Source organism: Taudactylus pleione, unplaced genomic scaffold, assembly GCF_031769625.1.
Source record: "Taudactylus pleione unplaced genomic scaffold, aTauple2 ptg000283l, whole genome shotgun sequence".
NCBI classification, from domain to species: Eukaryota; Metazoa; Chordata; class Amphibia; order Anura; family Myobatrachidae; genus Taudactylus; species Taudactylus pleione.
The window spans coordinates 1,063,874-1,086,171 of NW_028284685.1; the positions used below are offsets into that span (position 1 = coordinate 1,063,874).

Here is a 22,298-nt window from a genome sequence, read left to right on the forward strand (position 1 = left end):
ATTACACAATTAGTACAGGGACAAGAAAATTAGTATCAAAGACCAACTTATAAGAAGTAATTTCCAAACAATTGACACATCTGAAAAATGTTGGCGGAGCTCCCCAGAGTCAGAGAGATATACTATTTAGAGTAAGGAGGAAAAATAAGACTCTTTGTTGGGGGCACTGATTCTGTGTATAATTATTAAATAAAAAAATAACTGTTATTAGTAAGATAATTAAAATAATGGGGGACACACTGTCACGACCAGGGTTTACCGGCATAGGGGACGACGGGTATTACCTGTGAGGGCACTGTGGAGTGGTCCTAGTGGTAGGTGCTGTGCGAGGTGTTCCGCAGGCACTGTGTCATTCTGGCTGGGGTAAGCCTGGTGGTGTTTCCATTCCGTTCTGGTATGGGCGCAGCCATCTTGCTTCTGGTAATGTGACTTAGCTGCTCCAATCCTGGCGTGTCACATGCACTCTCCGACCATTCACGATCCTGCACTGAGTACTTAAGGGAGATAGTTGCCAGTGCAACGTGTTTCACACCGCATGCTGTGAGAGAGTTCCTGTGCTCCTGAGACCTGTCTGTTCCATGCTCGCCTGTGCTCTTGCTGAATCCCAGTCTAATGCTGGAACCATCCTGCACCTACTATTAACCCTCTCCCTGCCAAATGACCTGAGTGTGCAGTTAACCCTGTACCTACACTGCCTCCACTTACCTAGCTCTCTGCAGCTAATCCAGTTTCTACACTTAGTCATCTCAGTACTAGTCAGTGGCATCACAAGGAGGGTGCGGGGGGTGACACCAAGGTGCAGACTGACACTCCCCCACAGTGACAGGAGCCGGGTGCTGCACTGTAGTATCAAGTGCAGCACCCGGCTCCTGACAGTGTGAGGGAGCCGGCACTGCCACACAAGCAGTCAGCACCCCCTGCACACCCCCTCCCTCAGTAGTAATAAGAATTGGACCATGGGGGATCGGGCCATGCACCCGTCCCGTGAGGCCACGCCCACTTTTGGGGGTGCGCGCTGCTGCGCCACGCTCAAAATGTCCCTCCCCGCACCGGTTGACACCGCGGGGAGGGACGCCACTACTCATCAGTTAACCCACTGCTCCTACTATTCAACTACTCCATAACCTCTCTGGATTTCATCTCACCGGTATCAATTTGTAACCTGATATTCTGTCTGCAGCCTCGCAGTGACCATTTGGTTTACAAAGACTTTTTTTTTTATTATTTCTGTCACTACCTGGACATTACCCACTCTTACTTCACTTCAGTTTGTAGTCATCACCTCCCCATCTATATTCAGGATTTTATATTATCCGTGTACATGTCTTCAAGTTCACCCATTGAAAAAAAAACAGCTTTTCAGTTTAAATCTGTTCAGGCGTCTACTCCTGTTACTACACCGGGTCCACAACAAACTCAGGGCCTGATGCAGACCCGCTCGCAAGCGGGTCGATGTTGGCCCAGTGAGCACGTGCGAGCCCCGGAGCGAGTGCAAAAAGCACTATCCGTGGCTCACTACAAAAGGGGCGGCTGTCGATGTTGATCGACAGCTCGCCCCATTTTGTGGGCGTGGTGGGGGGGTGGCTTCACAAACGGAGGCGTTCCCATGCGAACGCCTGCCGTTTGTGGGCGGCCCCACTGACATCACCAGTGATGTCAGTGGGAGAGCTTCTGGCTCTGTTAGAGCCAGAAGCTCTCTGGGGTTTGCAGCCACAAGACCCTACCACAAGGGTTTCGTCGCAAGCCCGATGGTCGCGATGGTCTTGACCATCGCTACCATCATCCTGGCCGCTCGCAATAGCTGTGGGTGGCCAACAGCTATGCGAGCGGCCAGGAGGCCGCTCCAAAAAAAAACGCCCTGATTCAGAGCGAGCGCTCTTTCAGAGCGTCCGTCTCTGAATCAGGCCCTCAGATCCTAACACACACATTATACAAAGTACAAATCAGTATACAAAATACAACTTAAAAAAATCTATATACAGTATATATAAATGCACACTTGAAAAAACACAAACTGTTTTGTGGAAAATTAAGTCCAAAAATCAGTGTGTCCAATATAGACTATAATATGTCCAAATCTGTATCAGCCTCAAATAGGACAATTTGATGATGAAAAGGGGCATAGAAGATATGGCAGTTTCAAACAGTTTCAGTATATAAAAATTATAAACAGAGTACAAAAAGGCAGATTACATAAAAAGACAGACAATAGAAGTTGCGGCATGCAATTTGGCTAAAAGTCTAGACAGGCCGCTGCAACCAATTTCGGAACCATATTCTAATAGAACTATGCACATGTCTTCATGTGTATAGTTGCACATCCCACTGTTTCCACATTCTCAGCCATCATCATTATGCTGCGTCTTGTTGGACAACCGTGCCCAGGGCAGTTCTCTCAGTCCCATTGCTAGGAGACATGGACGCCACGCTGCTACCCTTTGAAGTTTTCCTACTGCTCCGTCACCTTCACCGATTGGATCTTGTTCCTTTTTTAGCCCGCTGGTTCTCTGCTCTGATGCCGGCTATAGCGTTTAGTATGTAGCTTCCAGTTCCTGTGAGTAAGTTCATGTTTCTGTGTGTTCCAGCTCCTCGTGTCCAGCATGTATCTCAAACTGTCTCTGCCGCACTTCAGCGTCTGTGTGTACTACCTATTATTAACATCACAGCAGTCTCTGCTACACTACAGCATCTGTGTGGATTTCCTGCTACACATCAGTCCTCACGTCTGCTACCATCCAAGTATACAGTGCATCCGGAAAAAATTCACAGTGCTTCACTTTTTCCACATTTTGTTATATTACAGCCTTATTCCAAAACTGAATAAAATCATGTTTGTCATCAAAATTCTACACACAATACCCCATAATGACAACGTGTAAAAAGTTTTTTAGAGTTTTTTTTTCAAATTAATAATAAAAAAGAAAAAATAAGAAATCACATGTACATAACTATTCACAGCCTTTGCCATGAAGCTCAAAATTGAGCTCCGGTGCATCCTGTTTTCCACTGATCATCCTTGAAATGTTCCTAAAGTACAGCTTAATTGGAGTCCACCTATGGTAAAATCAGTTGATTGGACATGATTTTGAAAGGCATACACCTGTCTATATAAGGTCCCACACTTGACAGTGCATGTCAGAGCACAGACAAAGTATGAAGTCCAAGGAATTGTCTGTAGACCACCGAGACAGGATTGTCTCGAGGCACAAATCTGGGGAAGGGTACAGAAAAATATCTGCTGCTTTGAAGGTCCCAATGAGCACAGTGGCCTCCATCATCCGTAAATGGAAGAAGTTCGGAACCACCAGGACTCTTCCTAGAGTTGGCCGGCCGTCTAAACTGAGCGATCAGGGGACAAAGGCTCTAGTCAGGGAGGTGACCAAGAACACGATGGTCACTCTGTCAGAGCTGCAGCATTCCTCTGTGGAGAGAGGAGAACCTTCCAGAAAGACAACCATCTCTGCAGCAATCCACCAATCAGGCCTGTATGGTAGAGTGGCCAGACGGAAGCCACTCCTTAGTAAAAAGCACATGGCAGCCTGCCTGGAGTTTGCCAAAATGCACCTGAAGGACTCTGACCATGAGAAACAAAATTCTCTGGTGTGATGAGACAAGGATTGAACTCTTTGGCGTGAATGCCTGGCGTTATGTTTCGAGGAAACCAGGCATCACTCATCACCAGGCCAATACAATCCCTACAGTGAAGCATGGTGGTGGCAGCATCATGCTGTGGGGATGTTTTTCAGTGGCAGAAACTGGGAGAGTAGTCAGGATAGAGGGAAAGATGAATGCAGCAATGTACAGAGACATCCTGGATGAAAACCTGCTCCAGAGTGCTCTTGACCTCCGACTGGGGCGATGGTTCATCTTTCAGCAGGATAACGACCCTAAGCACACAGCCAAGAGATCAAAGGAGTGGCTTCGGGAAAACTCTGTGAATGTCCTTGAGTGGCCAAGCCAGAGCCCAGACTTGAAGCTGATTGAACATCTCTTGAGAGATCTGAAAATGGCTGTGCACCGACGCTTCCCATCCAACTTGAGCTTGATAGGTGCTGCAAAGAGGAATTGGCGAAACTGCCCAAAGATAGGTATGCCAAGCTTGTGGCATCATATTCAAAAGACTTGAGGCTGTAATTGCTGCCAAAGACGCATCAAATTGAGCAAAGGCTGTGAATACTTATGTACATGTGATTTCTTTGTTTTTTTCTTTAAATTAAATTTGCAAAAAATCTCAAAAAAACTTTACACATTGTCATTATGGGGTATTGTGTGCAGAATGTTGAGGACAATAATTAATTTGTTCCATTTTGGATTAAGGTTGTAACATAACAAAATGTGGAAAAAGTGAAGCACTGTGAATACTTTGCGGATGCACTGTACCTCAGCTCTCAAGGCTGCAAAATACACATCAGCCCTCAAAGCTGCTACCAGCCAAGTATACCTCAGCCCTCAAGGCTGAATCCAGCCAAGTACACATCAGCCCTCAAGGCTGCAACCAGCCAAGTACACATTGGCCTTCAAGGCTGCCACCAGCCAAGTTTATATCAGTCCTCAAGGCTGCAACTTGGGCATCAATCCTCAAAGCTTCTTTATTAATTGACTCCTCCGAACTTCTTTATCAATAGACTTCTCAAAGCCTCCTTATCTATCGATTCACACCTTTAATGATAATCCTTCGTCCCGTGAATTCTCCATGATTCATAACAGTGCCTGGCACTTACGAACATGCCGAGCTGCCCCCAAGCGCTGTTGTCAGTGTGAATGGATGCTGGGTGCATGTGCCCGGCATCCATTCCACCGAGCGAGTCACAGTACTCAGCGGCTAGATTGGGGGTAACCCAGCAGCTCCCAGATCACTGGACATGCCCCCAGAGTGACAAGAAATGGGGGCATGTCGCATGGCCTCTCCCTTATGACGGATGGCTGTGCACATTTTTGTGTGTACACCGAAGGTCCCCCTCTCCTGAGCACCCCAGGCCTGGGAACTTCCCTGGCCGGTGGATGCAAGGGTAACAGTGTTAATAATAGATCTATACTATTGATTTTCTACAGTGGCACTACAGGTGCCTGCCCTTTGATACTCGTGGAACTACAAGTGCCAGCAGGTGGCTGGCACCCGTGCCCCCACTGTAAAAAAAAATAGTACAGACAGTACACGCACACCGTAGAAGGTACAATTTTATTAAAAACTAAACACATACATACTATATTCACCTCCCCATGATTGGTCCTTTTCTCCAATAGATACCCAAGGTTATCCATAAAAAAAAAATACTCGCCTACCTCCTGGCGCTGGTTGGTCCCCTGCTACAGTAAAGTCCCAGCCCGACAAAAAAATATATATATAAAGCGACACACAGACATTGATCCATATACATCTCTGCCCGGCACCTCGTGGGTTAAGTCAGTTGCCGAGCCGCCAGCCAATCAGAGGCCACTGTAGATTAAGTGGCAGCAGATTGGCTATGAGCCACGTGTAAGCGGCCTCTGATTGGCTGTGAGTCGCATGGCTGTCAGTTAACAGCCACACGGCTCACAGCCAATGAGCGGCCGCCTACTCTAGAGCGACCTCTGATTGGCTGGCAGCCCAGCAACTGACGTAACCCACGAGGTCTCTGTCATTTGTCGGGGAAGAGATTTATGTGGAAACACATACATCAATTCAATGTCCGTGAGTCGCGTTATTTGTTGTTTTGTTTTGTCGGGCTGGGTCTCTACTGGAAAAGAGGACCGACATGCGCCAGTAGGTAGGTTAGCATTTAAAAAAAATTTTTAAATGGATAACCTTGGATTTCTCATGAATAAGGGGACCAATCACCTGGGAAAAGGTGAGTATAGTATGTATGTGTTTAGTGTGAAATAAAATGATACTTTCTACGGTGTGTGCAGTCTTTTTTTACTTTTTTTTTTTCTTACAGTGGGGGTACGGGTGCCGGGACCCTGCTGGCACTTGTAGTTCCACAAGTGCCAATGGGCAGGCACGCTGGCACCTGTAGTCCCACTGTAAAATATATAATAGATCTATTATTAACACTGTTACCCCTGCACCCACCAGCCAGGGGTGCAGGAAAAAGACCCAGGCTTCAGGCCAAGCCTGGGGTGCTCAGGAGAGGGGGGACCCATTTATTTGGGCTCCCCAACTCCGCAAGGGTTCCTCGGCCTGGGCTGTCTAGTTTGGGTTGTTAATACTTTGGCTGATGTGACCCGGTGAAACGGTCCCCTAGCTGTGGCATTACACTATGGCTAGTTTGAGCCCAGTGCTGGTTTTAAAAAATACAGGGACCCCCACACCATTTTTTTTTTAAAACAGGACCGGCTCACAGAGCCCACTACTGGTTTATAAAGTATGGGGGACCCCTACACATTTTGTCCCCCCTATTTTTAGAACCAGGACTGGCTCAGGAGCCCAGGACTGGTTTTTTTTTTGGCTCGGAACTCCATGCCATTTTTTTTTTTACATTTAACTCTTTTTGAGCTATTTACAGGCAGAAACATACACTGATCTGTGTTTGTTTCTGCAGAACTCGCAGCTCGCAGGCAGGTGAATTGTTTTACCGAATTTGGACACGAGTGTTGTCCGTTCTCATGAGTGCTATAAAACTCGATTATTGGTAAATTTCCGAATCCTATCTTTACAAGGGAAATGGCTCATGAGTTTGGCTGATGGTGAATTGAAGTGTTGTTGCTAACTCTCCAGAGTTGTTCTGTAGCAAATGCGAATTCTCTCCCGAGTTTGATGTTAGTAAATGTATGAGTTGCAAAAAATGTTGAAACTCTCCCGAGAATGCTAACTCGACCAAACTCAAATCTTAGTAAATTGTCCCCTTTTTGTTAGGAGTGACAGTTTGCCCATCTGTCCTGTAAAGTCCATTTGCAACATACCCATCCCACAGATAGCTCATAACTGACACTATATCCCTTCCATATTATGCTTAAGATTGACAAAGATATGGTAAAATACGTTAATTGTTTATGGTTTCAGCATGAACAGGGCATACACTTGGATTTTCCTTGAAGTAACAGTCTGTAGAAAGTTATTGTTTTGTTGTTGGGAATACTTTGTGACATCACCGATTACTTCCAAGTGGCCTCCCTTAGCCATCTCTTCTGTTTGTCCACGGGCACAATACAGCAGTGGCACAGACAATAGACCTGTCCCACTATTCATTTACATTTGAAATTCATAGTGGATTATATAATATTCTCAGCTAGTCTTTTAATTATGGTTACAATAGATGTGTGATATTCACCTTCATCTGAGGAAACACTGCTAAAATTTAAGAAGGTATAAATAGATTATTTGTAAAACCTGCATAACTATTCTCCTAGCTGTACACAACAAGAGAGCTAAAATTTCCCAGGCTATGTATTAAGATTATGTTAATTATACATAATGCCATATAAATGAAGAAAATAATGCATGTCGTTTGTTAAAGGCAGCTTTGACAGTTTGGAATAGGATGCAGGCTTTGGAAGGCACAACCATTGAAACTACTGGATGATTACAGTAATCTAGGTGCACTTACCATAAGATGCCTGAGGTTGTGTAGAGATTGACACTTTGGCTTGGACGATCTGGAAACTTTTTTCTGTTCTCTCTTAAATTGATGTATGTGTAATCAAAATGTTTGTGTGTTTTTTCCTTATTTTTTTTGGTGTACAGAACTGAATTTTAATTCCAAACTTAATGTAGACTTTTTTTTTTCTTTTAACAGAGAATGAACAAGAAATTAAGTAGCATGCAGGAAAAAATAAGTGATGGCCAGTGCCCGATGCCATTGTTCACATGCCTTCATGTCAAGCCAGACGTATCAGAGCTTATGTTTGCTGGTAAGCTTTTTGGACCTAGTCATATTTTGAAAATATCTATTATACTTAGAAAGTTGGTTTTTGAAATAGTCAATTAAAACTGTTGCAAATTTGAGAGAACACTCCCCTTGTATCTTTAATGGGGTGGGAGAAATATTCAGAAATATGACTTCAAAGCAGACATATAAACTGTAGACAATATATATATTGCATTATCAAGAGCAACTTTTTTTTTAGGTCACTTAAAGGTACTGTATAACTAACTGAATATCTTAGAAAAGGGATGTAGTCAGGATTCCAACAGTCAGAATGCAGATGGTCACAATAACTACAGTGGCAATCCGACAGATTCCAACGGTAAGTATTAGGGTTAGGTTTGGGGTTAGGGTAACGCACTAAGGGGAGGGTTAGGCTGTGGGAGGGGATGGTTAGGTTTAGGCTATGGGAGGGGTGGATTAATTTTAGTATTGGGGTTGGAATACTTAACAATATCAGTCTGGTTTATAACCGTCGGTATACCACTGTCTGTATTCTGACTTTCAAGATCCCAACCCCTTAGAAAAATACCTGTCTGTTTGTGCTGCTACTCCACAGGATCCATAGAATGACAGTACAGAGTAGTATTATAGTGCTTGGAAAGTTTAGAAATTGATTAGTGTTTTAAAACAACCACCATACATACATTATAGACAATTTATATAGATTATATAGACCATTGAAGTCTTAAGGCACTTATCTACTGTGAGGATGAATATATTACTGCTTTTGTATATATAAATAAATGTTTTAACCACTTATAATACCAATCCTGCCTAAACCATAATACCATTGTGTAAAAAATACAATGTGGCCATAATTAAAGTTGTTATATTTAATGCTGTCTGCAGCTCTAACCAATAAGTGGATTACAACCAAATTTAGTAATTGTACTATTAAAGGCTTGTGGAGACTGATAATGTGAAATTAAATTTAGTTCTAAAATCTGCAGATACGGAAAAGTGTGGCACCTTACAAGGTAAAATGCATGAAAGCTTCCCACAAAATGAATAATTAAGAGAAATTACATTTAATATTTTTATTTTTCCGATTTGTACAGAAACTAAACTGACCTGAAATTTTAATTGCAAAGTCCAAAAAGTGCCCACTGCACTTAAAAGAGCAGAATATTTGCATAAATAAAAAGTTTAGTTTAGTTTTTCCCCATTAGCAGAGAGCAAATTCTCTGGTACGGAAGCTCAGTTGCTTTTTTGGAAATTTCATTTTAGGTTTCATTTGTTGATATCTGTTCATGCATTTTTACTTTTGTGAAAGGTGAATTAAAGAGACTTGAACCCTATGCACCTGCATCCAAGTCATGTGTGTACGTGACAAGAAGAATAACATTTTATTACAATGTAATAATGTAAAAGGGAAGTGAAGGTGTTGCAAGCATAATGGGACATTACGGAGATCAGTTTTATGATGCAAATTCATGAGCAATATTGGCATGATACTAATACTGGTGAGCCTACTTTGCATGAGAAACATGATAGATGAATTCCTGAGATAGCAATGGTTTTATATTTGCACATCCATTCAATTCAATTTTGTGCCCTCCCACTATTTAAGCAATAGTAGTATGGAAATTTAAAAATACTTTTTGGAACTAAAAACCCTCACATTATATGCAAGATACAACACACCTGGGAAAAACCATGGTGAAATTAAAATGGTTTCAAAACCGATTTCACAATATTTGTTTAGAATGTTTTTGATAAATAATTTATTAGACTATGTAGACATATCCTTTCGTAGTGGTTGCTTGGCAAGGTGTCTTGCAATGTTAAAGAATCTCATTTTCTAAAATGTATAACTATTGCAGCAGGGGCCTAAATTCATGCCAGACGTCCGGAGGCAAAATAGATGGTGGTGCCCCCTATGGCTCCGGCTTTCCCCAGCCCCCAGTATTTCACCAGCTACAGCCAGCTTTCTTCTGTCTCTCCAGTCCCCCAGTGTCTCTCCAGGTACAGCCAGCCCCCATTCTGTCTCACCAGCACCCCAGTGTCTAGCTAGCTCTAGCCAGCCTCCTTCTTACTCTCCAGCCTCCCCAGTGTCTCTCCAGATCCAGCCAAACCCCCTTTTGTCTCTCCAGCACGCCAGTGTCTCTCTAGCACCAACCAGCCCCGCACTGTCGCTCCAGCGCTCACATCCCTTATGTTCCACTTACCTTCTTGTAGCTGCTCCTCTTCGCGCTGCGGCTCCTCTGCCTTTCAACAGCACGGCATAACATCAGGCACGACTCGCAATAAACAAAAAATAACTTTATTGCACAAGCTGCTGGCAGTGCCTGAAGACAAGAGACAGAGGCTCCCCAGATCCCAAAGATAGCAGGGTGCAGGCAGCGATTTTAGATGGATTTTTGGGTGTGCCCTTTGTACCCCCCAGTTGCCGGGTCTGATCCTTGGTGCCCCCATAACAGCTGGCACCTGGAGGCCAATGACTCCACTGCTTCCGGGAGTTCCGCCACTATATTGCAGAGGTAACTGGTTGTGGCATGAGCATAGCCAAGGGCAGGTGAAACGTCATAGTGTACAATACATGAATATGCTTAATCACATGAAATGCCACAAGTCTTCCTATTGGCTACTGCCTATTTATCACTCCATGTGATGCACTTCAAGCTGTAAGGCAAGAATCGCTGTAGTGCAATTTTCAAGATTACATTCATGACCAAACTCCTTTTCAGTGGATATGTAATTTCTGCTTCCTGTAATTTAGTTATATAATTATATTTCCTTTTTTTTTTTTTGCACTTGTCCTTTCAATCATGTCTCCATACCAGAGCCTATGTTCCTTGTAATGTGAACCTACCTAGTGACGTACATGCTTTCCTAGTTTTAAACAATATAAAAATTCCTTTTTCCCACCCAGTTTCCTATGCTGTTTAAAGCTTTTTGGAAAATTCCATTAAAAGTACATTACCCCATAAATGTCTATTGCGGACTTGTCCCATGTTTTTAGCCCTTGACTTAATTATCTTTAAGACGTAAGCAGGAAGCCAAACCTAATTACAGTGTAGGAGTCGTTTACTTGAATAATTTATGAAAGTATTTTGTTCAGACGTATTAAGCAAATGATTGCAAACTAAACTAGGAATTTGTCAGGTAATAAGTGTCTGACTAAGCACCTAATAAAAGTAAAGAATAGCTAATGTTGTATTACTGTATATTTTGTCTGTTTTACCCAATTTGTGTCTCAGTGAAAAAACTGTTGATTTATTTGTTACTAATTTGTTTAAATTTATATTAAGCACTGTTTTTATATTGTGCACTGTGGAAGAGCAATGTATAAGGTAGAAAAGTTCTCTATTTGATATAAAAGAAAGACAGCATCTTGTGTGATATCATTATCATGATAAACGGGTCTAGCAGGAAACCAAATAAATTGTACCCACTGTCCACAATGTTCTCTTAATCAGACTTTTACTGGATGTATTGACCTGCTGCTCAGACAGCCAACACTGTCATTTGACTTTGAAGTAGAAGCAGCTAACAGCATTTTAAATGTGAAGCAGCCGGCTGCTACTCCTACATATCACAGTCACACTGGGAGTGGGTGCTTGGCTATGATGACACAGCTAATCCCAAGCTCAGTTGCTATTCGGCCATACCCAGGAGCACTGATGACCTGTTTGGAAAATAGAACTGTTCTAATCACCTTCTGTAATACAGAGCAATGATACTGTAGCTTGCTCCTCCTGACCAGCCTGATATGAAATCATTAACACCTATATTTACTCATCTATTCCCCCAACCAGCTCTATGTTAATTAAGTATCTTTGTTTAATTAATAAATATTCCTCTTTTCCCCATCCAGCAAAATAAATAAATCATTAGTTATTACAAAAAGACTTAATAAGACCTAATAAATTTTAAATGAATGTGCCCCAGATCACAATATGCCACATTGCCCCAGTAGACAATATGCTACAAAGTACCTCCTGCAGTACAGTGTGCCAAATAGAGCATCTTCCCCCAGAACGGAATATGCCACACATTACGATTACAGAATATGCCACACGGATCCCAATCAATAGTACATAATATGCCACACAGTACCCCTTAATACTGATTATGTGTCACGGGGTCCCCTCCACAGTACAGAATATACCACACAGTACCCTTTCCCGTGTACAGAATAGGTCACACAGTATCCCCTTGTACAGAATGTTACACAGTGCTCCCTTCCTTCTACAGAAAATATCACACAGTGCCCATCTCCCCTATACACAAACTGCCACATAGTACCCTCTTTCAATGATTTCTTACTTACTTCCTCTTTGCTTTTTGTCATCTATGTCTTCTTCTCTTTCCCGTTGTCCTGCTTCTCTTCACAGGCTGATCAGCTCATCTTCTTTACTTGCAGACAGTTGTAGTGCAGGCAGTGGGACAAGGCATCATGACCTACAGGTGCAAAGATATAGCGTAGTGAAAAAACCTTTAGCGCAAAATATAACGCAACCCAGGAGTTAAATATAATTTATTTATATGAGGTATATAAGAGGAAAGGTCACAAAATTAAAAATAAGCAAAGATATATCACAAAATACAAAATAAAAAACATACAATTGGCACATGCAGGATAAAATGCATTTGCAGATGGACAAAAACGTGCATAAATTGGGACAGCAAAACAAAGATGAACGCGGATGTATCACTCAATTCAAATGTCACGTTCAATTAGCACATGCAAGGTGGAATATGAAGTGCAAATGCAAATAGACAGGATATTCATAAATTATGGAAACATGGGTATATGAAAAAAGTCCAGAAACATAAATGTTCATACAATGAGGCATACAAATAAGCACCTAAGAATTGCAAAATGTGAGGAGAGTTCGTACCCAGAGTGAGTGTTGGAGCCACAGGTGGATAAAAATGCAAGGCACCTCCAAAGTACCCTGCTTAGGCTCCAAAATGCATTTTATCCTGCATGTGCCAATTGTATGTTTTTTATTTTGTATTTTGTGATATATCTTTGCCTATTTTTAATTTTGTGACCTTTCCTCTCATATACCTCAAATAAATAATTTTGTTATCACATACTATACTGAGTACTCCATAATAGCACCAGGGGAGTTAAAAACATCTTGACATACGGCATCAAGGCCTCATGATCCCCTCCCTCTTACCTAGGAGCTGATAACCAGGTGCGAGTGGTGGTTCATCAGGAGCCGCTGGTGCCTGCCTCTCAGAACCACGGACACCATTGGCAGCGGATGTGCTGCCCCCAAGGCGTTGTGCCCTGGGCGATGGCTGCGGGCGCGCTGCACTCCTTACGGCACTGCTGAGGAGCATAAGATGACCTCTCCACCTGCCGTCTGCCAAGTAAAGAAGTAGCCAGGGAGTAGGACTTGTGCCAGATGTGTATGCTTATAAAATATAAGTCATTAATACACAAAATAAATAAACAGTGGTGTTGACATTTATTCTTGCATGACTTTTCCTCAAATCCAGACCTGCAGATGCACAACCCTCTCTTTACTGTGGTAATAACAAATTATAGTTTCCGAGCATTAACACATTTAACAGAATTTTGGGAAATTTCAATATTTATCAAATAAGGAAATACAAAAAATCAAGTTGTCTTGTTTTAGATAATCAAAAGAATTTATTTCAAGCATACATGAATAATTCTGAAGTTAGGTTATTGTATGTGTACTGTATGCCTATTGTAGAACAATTAATCTTGCAATTTTGCCAACGGCAAGAAGCTGGAATCCTGCTTAGAAATAAAATCATAGTTCTGGAATGCATAATACAGGCATCATATCAAAGTTACACCTTAAAAACAGAAAAGCTACATATTACGGTAATCAGAATTGGAAACAAGAATATTAAAGCACAATTAAACCCAACAATTTCACATTTTAATCTTTAAACTATGAAGTTATTATGAAAGTTATTACGAAGTTTGAAAATATGATATTCCTTTATACCCTGGCTATACTGTTGTTCAATCTCTTATTCATTAAAACAGATAAGTTACAGGTGCTGGTGAGAAGAGGCCATTCTCACCTTGGGGCCATTGCAGAGTTGAAGCGAAGTCAGGTATGTGGATGGATATTGCATCTATTTTTCACACTGAGCATGCCCTGTAGCAGAGCACACACATCTATGGGCGATTCATCTCAGGTGCTTCTTCACTTGCAACTGATGGAGCTTAAATGGGTGGTAACAGTGAATTTGTGCATAGGCAAAGTTTAGCAAGGATAGGTCTATGGAACGAGCTGTGCAGAGTTGTGCATGTGTGTGGATTAATGAGTGCTGGCAGTGTATGGACTAATGAGTACTGACAGTGTGAGGATGTCTTGGGCTGGTTCAAGTGTGCACTAATAATGATGACTACTATGAAACCAAGGACCTGATTCAGACCCGCTCGCTAGATGCGGCCGCTCGCTCCCAGCGTATGGAAATTCGGCTAAGTGACGTCAAGGCAGCCGCTCGCACGGCAAGGCATAAGCACGCCCACTATGTCTTGGCGAGCGGTCTCTTTGTGTTTACAAATGGCCACCAGCCTGTCTTTAGCCAACCACTAGTGTACATCATCTCCAGGAAGTATATACAACCATCGGTACATCGGGTTCCATCGGATCTGACCGCAGCATTTGCGGGTGACTGTACCCTAACGCAAGCACTGTGAGCACTTTAGTGTATTATTCAAGCAGGTGGCGTGTACTATGACACTGCCTGTTAATTATGCACGCCCCAGAAGCGGCGTGAAAACACTCTGGCACGCCTACGTCCGCAACTCCACTCCCCCATTAATACAGGCCTGCCCTTGTTACCACCCACAAACGGCCTCTCCTGTCACTCAAACCACTTGGCTGTCTTTGCAGGGCGAGCGAGCACGTACCGATCACTCGTACTAGTTTACTCACGTGCACTGCGAACTACCCACATGCACACATTAGCGAACATCGTCTGCAACGAGCGGCCGCTTGATAGCGAGCGGGTCTGAATCACTTCCCAAGTGTATTGATAAAGGCAGTGTCGTGCATAAATGCGTACAACTCTGCATACAGACGATTATCTGCATTTGTTTCTGTGCATGCAATGCGGGATGTAATTATAGCCAATGTGTGTTCAACTCTACATCAGTCCCATTAGTGTAACAATATCCACATCACTCTCAAAAAACTTTAATTTGAATTTTTTTACATCTAGAATATCCACTATAATGCATTTCATGCTACAAAACTCTTAAGGCCCCAACACACGGAGCGCTGTAGGTAACAATCCGATCTCATTAACAATTTCCTTTGAACTCCTAAACACTCCTGCACAAATTATATTGTGCATACACATGGAACGATTGTAAAAATGATCAAACGATCTAGATAATTTGTTAATGATATATCGTTTGGCAGCGAACAACCTCATGCAGTGATGAAAAGTGACGACAAATCATTTGTCGCTCATGAAATCGTTTGTTGTGCGTACACACAATACGATGTGTGTCAAATCGTGAAAGACAGGTCGTGATCTTTCTGCATCTTGAAGGGATCACCGACCATGGCCAGTGGGAGCGCGCATCGGCATCATTATCATGCCTACACACGGCAATTTTTAAATGATTTGTTGTTCCAATTGGCCGAAAATGTCAAAAATATTGTTTAGCCTTTAGATTGATGGAAGAATAAGACCCAAACATTAAATATAACTTAAATATTAATAAGGGGCACCCAGCTGCCTGCTACTAAATAAATTATATAAATATGTGTATATATGTGTATATATCCAGATGGAGGTCGGCACTCACATAGAGCAATAGACAACACGGCCTGGGGTGACCATTCAACGGTACCATAAGGCACCAATCAATACTCCAGTCATATAAAAAAATGCACTCACCAGGGCTTCTCTTTTCAGGCTTTTATAATGAAAAAATAGACAAAACCTACTTAGAAGGTCAGGACATTATCAAGTGGCACAAGTCGCTATTTCGACTGCATAAACGCGGTCTTCCTCAGGACACCACCAGTGTGACACAGGACATATAGGTACCCTCCTCCTAGGCCAACTTATATACCCATTGTCCTGAATCTTAATTATAGCTCCACCCCCAACATCCCTCGGGGACCGGAAGTGACACTTACAGGGAGGAACAACCTCCAAACTGTAGTAATACTGCAATGAAGTATATCTAGATACATCATAATGATAGCTAAACAAATAACAACGTAGAGATAGCTTTAAAGATACTGACATGAGAAGTAAACGCACCACAACTGGCCAGATTTACTCGGCCGGGATTGTACTTCCGGTATGCATTACAGCGATGCTGGAAGTAATGCATTCCACGCATGTTACTACGTCACTTCCGGTCCACTCTGGTATACACACCTGGGAACATCAACTACTCAAACCAGTTCCTTATTCTGACCAAACCTCATTTAACTCCCTAGTGACTGTGAGTAAACAGTCTAAACCAATATCTAAATTGGAGAATATTGAACCTAAAAAAGTTTTAAACTTAATGTTGTAATTAAGGACGTAGAATAAATCTCATCCAGAATACTTAGTATAATGGGATAAATGACAACATATGAGTACAGATGATTGACACATATAAGTGGCCATTGGCAAGGTTAAATATACCAAACAGTATATGATTCTATAAAAATTGTGAACCCTGCACCCACATAAACAAAAATACAGGATAATCAAATATGAAACAAGTGCATACATACATGTATACACATAAATACACATATACACACGTACATACATATATCCACATATAAACCATTTATGGGGCATCTGAGCAAAAAGTGCAGAAAATTGCAAAAAAATTACTATAGAAAATGATTCAAATAATTATATTCATTTAGCCCCTTAGGGGCCACTATTTCCAGCAAATGTATCCAGTGGGATTCTCTTTTGAGTAACAAGAAACCACGGTCACCACCTCTCCTGGATGGAGGGATCCAGTCAATCATCATATATCTAAGTGATACCACTTGATGGCCTTTAGATAAAAAATGGGCTGCCACAGGCTTATCTGTACCATTCTTCTCATATGCCAATCTTATATCGGATCTGTGCTGAGCCATCCACTCACGAAAGGTTTGTACCATCTTCCCAACGTATACTAAGCTGCATGGGCAGCACAAGATATATATATAATGTGGTCCATCTGGCAGGACAGCCTGTGTTTACTGGTGATGCGTTTTCCACTTTGTGAATGTGGAAAAGATGTTCCAACCAACAATGCTCTGCATGTGGTGCAGCCCAGGCAGCGGTAACGACCATTTCTATTAGATAACCAGCCTTCCTGTTTCACCTTCAGGGTGGACACATCAGTCCTATACAGAAGGTCCTTAAGGTTCGCTCCTCTGCGGATGCTTAGCAATGGTGCCTTGTGTCCAAGTCCATTTAGACTCTGATCAGTCTTTAGGAGAGGCCAATGCTTTTTTACGGATTTTTGAATGGCTCTCAACCCAGTGTCACATCTGGTGCCCAGGATTAGTCCATCGTCTTGAGTAGCCGAAGCCTTTGACCCTCTTGATCCTTGTGTCAATTCACGTGCCCTGGTGAGGCCTCTTTCAATCGTTAGCTTGGTGTAACCACGTTCTAGAAACCTCTGCTTGATTTCTTTCAACTGATGCTCCATAAGATCATTTTCAGAGTTATTCCTGAATACCCGTATGAACTGTTATATCTGGAGGTTATTTTTTAAACCTTCGGGATGGTGGCTAGAAGCCATTAATGTCGTGTTCTTATCTGTAGGTTTTCTATACAGGGTATAGGCTAATCTTCCACTTTTTTAAAAAATCAACACATCAAGAAAACACATATGGTCCTCATCGATCGCTGAAGTAAAATGCACAGGGCTGTCCAGAGCATTCAAGGCCTGCACCATTTCTTCAAAAGACTCTAAACTGCCACGCCACAACAAAAAGATGTAGTCTATGTAATGTCGATAATAGACAATGCTTTCTTTATATTGAGAAAAAAATATGGCAACGCTCATACTGGTCCATATACAAATTTGCATATGCTAGTGCCATGCTCGACCCCATGGCCATCCCAGATTTTTGTATGTAAAACTTATTATCATATATAAAGTGGTTACACTCTAGTACTGTTTTCAGTATAGTCAAATTAAATTCAGTCGTTGGCCCTGTGTATGGACCGTGTAACAGACTTTGACGAACTGCCTCTACACCACCATCGTGCGGGATGATGGTGTAGAGGGAGCCTACGTCAATGGTAGCCAAATAACACTGGTTAGGAATGTCAAGCAACTTATTAATCCCTTCCAGGAAGTGACTCGTATCTCTAGTATAAGTTTCTGAGATAATCACACATTGCTGAAGATAATGATCAATCAGTTCCGCTAGAGGCTGCAATACTGAACCTCTGGCGAACACGAAGGGTCTACCAGGTGGATTATCAAGTGTCTTGTGCACTTTAGGAAGTGTGTAGAGGATTGGGATCAGGGGAAAATCCACTGTTAGAAAATCCACTGTGGTCTCATTAATCCAGCCTTCAAGAAGTGCCAGACTGATTAAACCATCTACTTCTTTTTTAATCCTGGGTCCTGGATTAAATTGGAGCTTCTGGTAAGTGGCTACATCATATTTAACATAGTCTTGCAGCACGACCGCACCACCTTTGTCCGCTTTGCGGATCACGATCGTGCTGTCATTCTGCAAAGTTCAAAGTGCTTGTCGCTCATCGTAACTTAAGTTGTCAAACGATTGTCTGTAATTTTGCTCAATATCATGCCTGACATCTTTATCAAGCATGCGCAAAAATGTCTTAATACTGGAATTGCCAGAGGTGGGATCAAATTTACTAGATTTTTTTAATTTACCTGTAGCATTATCTACAGTATTTATGTTTAAATTTGAGAATTTATCACTTGAAAAGAATTCTTTAAGCCTCAGTTTTCTCCCCATCTTATAATGGTCAATTGACCAATCAAAACTACTGAATTTACAGGTAGGAACAAAACTGAGACCCCTATATAGAAGCTTAGTTTCATTACTCGTAAGGGCATGTCCAGACAAGTTGAATTCCTGGTTGATCCCATTTTGTTTCTTGGACGTCCTTTTGTGCCCGCCCCTCCTCAGGTGCGGCCTGTGATGTTTCTTACGGGGTCTGATACCTGAGACCTCGAAGCCATGCCTAAAAAAATAACCAGGTGGCTGTCTGGTCTCGGTGTTTTCAGACTGATGTTGAATTTGAGGTTGTATCAAATCTAAATTCTCAAATCTGACGTTGGCGACGTGTTCTGTATGACGTTCGACCTGAAATACCGTCCCCAGACAACCACTTATACACAGTATGTTTTTTATAATCATACTCCACAATTTCGAGCCGACCCCCATCTGGATATTAAAGGGCAGTGTGATCACTTTCCCTTTTTGGTTGTGCACCCTAGCTTCAATCAGCTATAAGTCAATGGATTACTTCTTGAAATTTTTGTTGGCTGATGAACAATTTTCTCTCCTTTTACATACCATACAGTGATTAAGTTCTATGTGCACAGGATTTCAAGTTCTCTTCCCACAAGGATATACATTTTTTTTGTTGTTATCCGAATAGGATTGATACAGAACTTTTTAGTATTATTATGTTTTCTACATTATTTTTGTTATGGGGCATCTGAGAATGTGTTCTGGTGATATATGTGTTTATGTTTTTCACTGAATTTAATATATTTTTATATGTATCAGTGTGGTTTTCAGTGAAGTGACCTGTATTATTGTATTCCCCCTACTGTGATATCATGATAGCTAGGCAGAGTTTTCTGAATGACACATTGCTCAGTGAGGCTGAAAATGCACAAATTAGTCTCACTGATGATGATGCAGTCAGAGTTCTATTTGAACAACTTGAATTTGATGCTCTGCCCAGCCAGTCTCCAAATGAGGTGTATAACAAATTGAGTAGATTAAAATGTAGAGAGAGAGATCTACTGTTACACGGGCAATTCTTATCCGATTATTATAGAACAAAGCATATACCTAGAGGGTTTCGAATCAGTAACATGCCGACCATCGGCCGCAGGAATCCTGGTTTCTGCAGCCGATGGTGCGACATACTAAATAAATGTTCGCTAGATTTACTGTTACTGGTAGATGAAGAGGTGGGAAGAGAATTGAGTGTCACAAGGGATGAGATCACTCTATTTAAAAAGATTTTGGTAACATCCGTGTGGATGATAAAACTGAGCCCTGGTTAGAAAAACTTAAAACCAACATTGAAAACTAGTAATCTGAGTTGGTATCCTTCAAACGTAAGAAACTCAAAATTGTGGAGTATGATTATAAAAATCATACTGTGTATAAGTGGTTGTCTGGTGACGGTATTTCAGGTCGAACGTCACACAGAACACGTCGCCGTCAGTTTAGAGAATTTAGATTTGATACAACCTCAAATTCAACATCAGAGTCTGAAAACACCAAGACCAGACCGCCACCTGGTGATTTTTTAGGCATGGCTACGAGGTCTCAGGTATCAGAACCCGTAAGAAACATCACAGGCCGCACCTGAGGAGGGGCGGGCACAAAAGGACGTCCCAGAAACAAAAGGGGATCAACGAGGAATTTATATTCAACTTGTCTGGACATGCCCTTACGAGTAATGAGACTAAGCTTCTATATAGGGGTCTCAGTTTTGTTCCTACCTGTAAATTCAGTAGTTTTGATTGGTCAATTGACCATTATAAGATGGGGAGAAAACTGAGGCTTAAAGAATTCTTTTCAAGTGATAAATCCTCAAATTTAAATCTAAATACTGTAGATAATGCTGCAGGTAAATTCAAAAAATCTAGTAAATTTGATCCCACCTCTGGCAATTTCAGTATTAAGACATTTTTGCGAATGCTTGATAAAGATGTCAGGGATGATGTTGAGCAAAATTACAGACATACGTTTGACAACTTAAGTTACGATGAGCGACAAGCACTTAGAACTTTGCAGAATGACAGCACGATCGTGATCTGCAAAGCGCACAAAGGTGGTGCGGTCGTGCTGCAAGACTACGTTAAATATGATCTTGAGATTCGTAGACAGTTAAATGATGTAGCCACTTACCAGAAGCTCCAATTTAATCCTGGACCCAGGATTAAAAAAGAAGTAGATGGTTTAATCAGTCTGGCACTTCTTGAAGGCTAGATTAATGAGACCACAGCAGATTTTCTAACAGTGGATTTTCCCCTGATCCCAATCCACTACACACTTCCTAAAGTGCACAAGATACTTGATAATCCGCCTGGTAGACCCATCATGTTCGCCAGAGGTTCTGTATTGCAGCCTCTAGCGGAACTGATTGATCATTATCTTCAGCAATGTGTGACTATATCAGAAATTTATACTAGAGATACGGGTCACTTCCTGGAAGGGATTAATATGTTGCTTGACATTCCTAACCAGTGTTATTTGGCTACCATGGACGTAGGCTCCCTCTACACCATCATCCCGCACGATGGTGGTGTAGAGGCAGTTCGTCAAAGTCTGATATACACGGTCCATACACAGGGCCACCGATTGAATTTATTTTGACTATACTGGAAACAGTGCTAGAGTGTAACCACTTTAAGGTTTAAAAAATAACCTCCCGATATAACAGTTCATACGGGTATTCAGGAATAACTCTTAAAATGATCTTATGGAGCATCAGTTGAATGAAATAAAGCAGAGGTTTCTAGAACGTGGTTACACCAAGTCAACAATTGAAAGAGGCCTCACCAGGGCACCTGAATTGACAGGATCAAGAGGGTGAAAGGCTTCGGCTACTCAATATGATAGACTAATCCTGGGCACCAGATGTGACACCGGGTTGGGAGCCATTCAAAAATCAATAAAAAAAGATTGGCGCCTCCTAAAGACTGATCAGAGTCTAAATGGACTTGGACACAATCCACTATTGCTAAGTATCCGCAGAGGAGCGAACCTTAAGGACCCCTTCTGTATAGGACTGATGTGTCCACCTTGAAGACAAAACAGGAAGGCTGGTTATCTAAGAGAAATGGGTGTTACCGCTGCCTGGACTGCACCACATGCAGAGCATTGTTGGGTGGAACATCTTTTCCACATCCACAAAGTGGAAAACGCATCACCATTAAACACAGGCTGTCCTGCCAGATGGAACACATTATATATATCTTGTGCTGCCCATGCAGCTTAGTATACGACGGTACGAACCTTTTGTGAGCGGATGGCTCAGCACAGATCCGATATAAGATTGGCATACGAGAAGAATGGTACAGATAAGCCTGTGGCAGCCCATTTTTTTTATCTAAAGGCCATCAAGTGGTATCACTTAGATATATGATGATTGACTGGATCCCTCCATCCAGGAGAGGTGGTGACCGTGATTTCTTGTTACTCAATAGAGAATCCCACTGGATACATTTGCTGGAAACAGTGGCCCCTAAGGGGCTAAATGAATATAATTATTTGAATCAATTTCTATAGTAATTTTTTTGCAATTTTT

The 22,298-nt window shown here is 41.9% G+C and overlaps 1 protein-coding gene across 3 annotated transcripts in view; it reads left to right on the forward strand.

Moving 5' to 3' along the window:
• PLA2G4A (phospholipase A2 group IVA) overlaps window positions 1-22,298 on the forward strand; it is a 270,597-nt gene that overhangs the window by 142,645 nt on the left and 105,654 nt on the right. For all 3 annotated transcript variants that reach the window (XM_088482227.1, XM_088482226.1, XM_088482229.1), the window contains one exon: window positions 7,716-7,830. In XM_088482227.1, coding sequence (XP_088338353.1) covers window positions 7,716-7,830 — 115 coding nt within the window. The remainder of the gene's footprint in view (window positions 1-7,715; window positions 7,831-22,298) is intronic.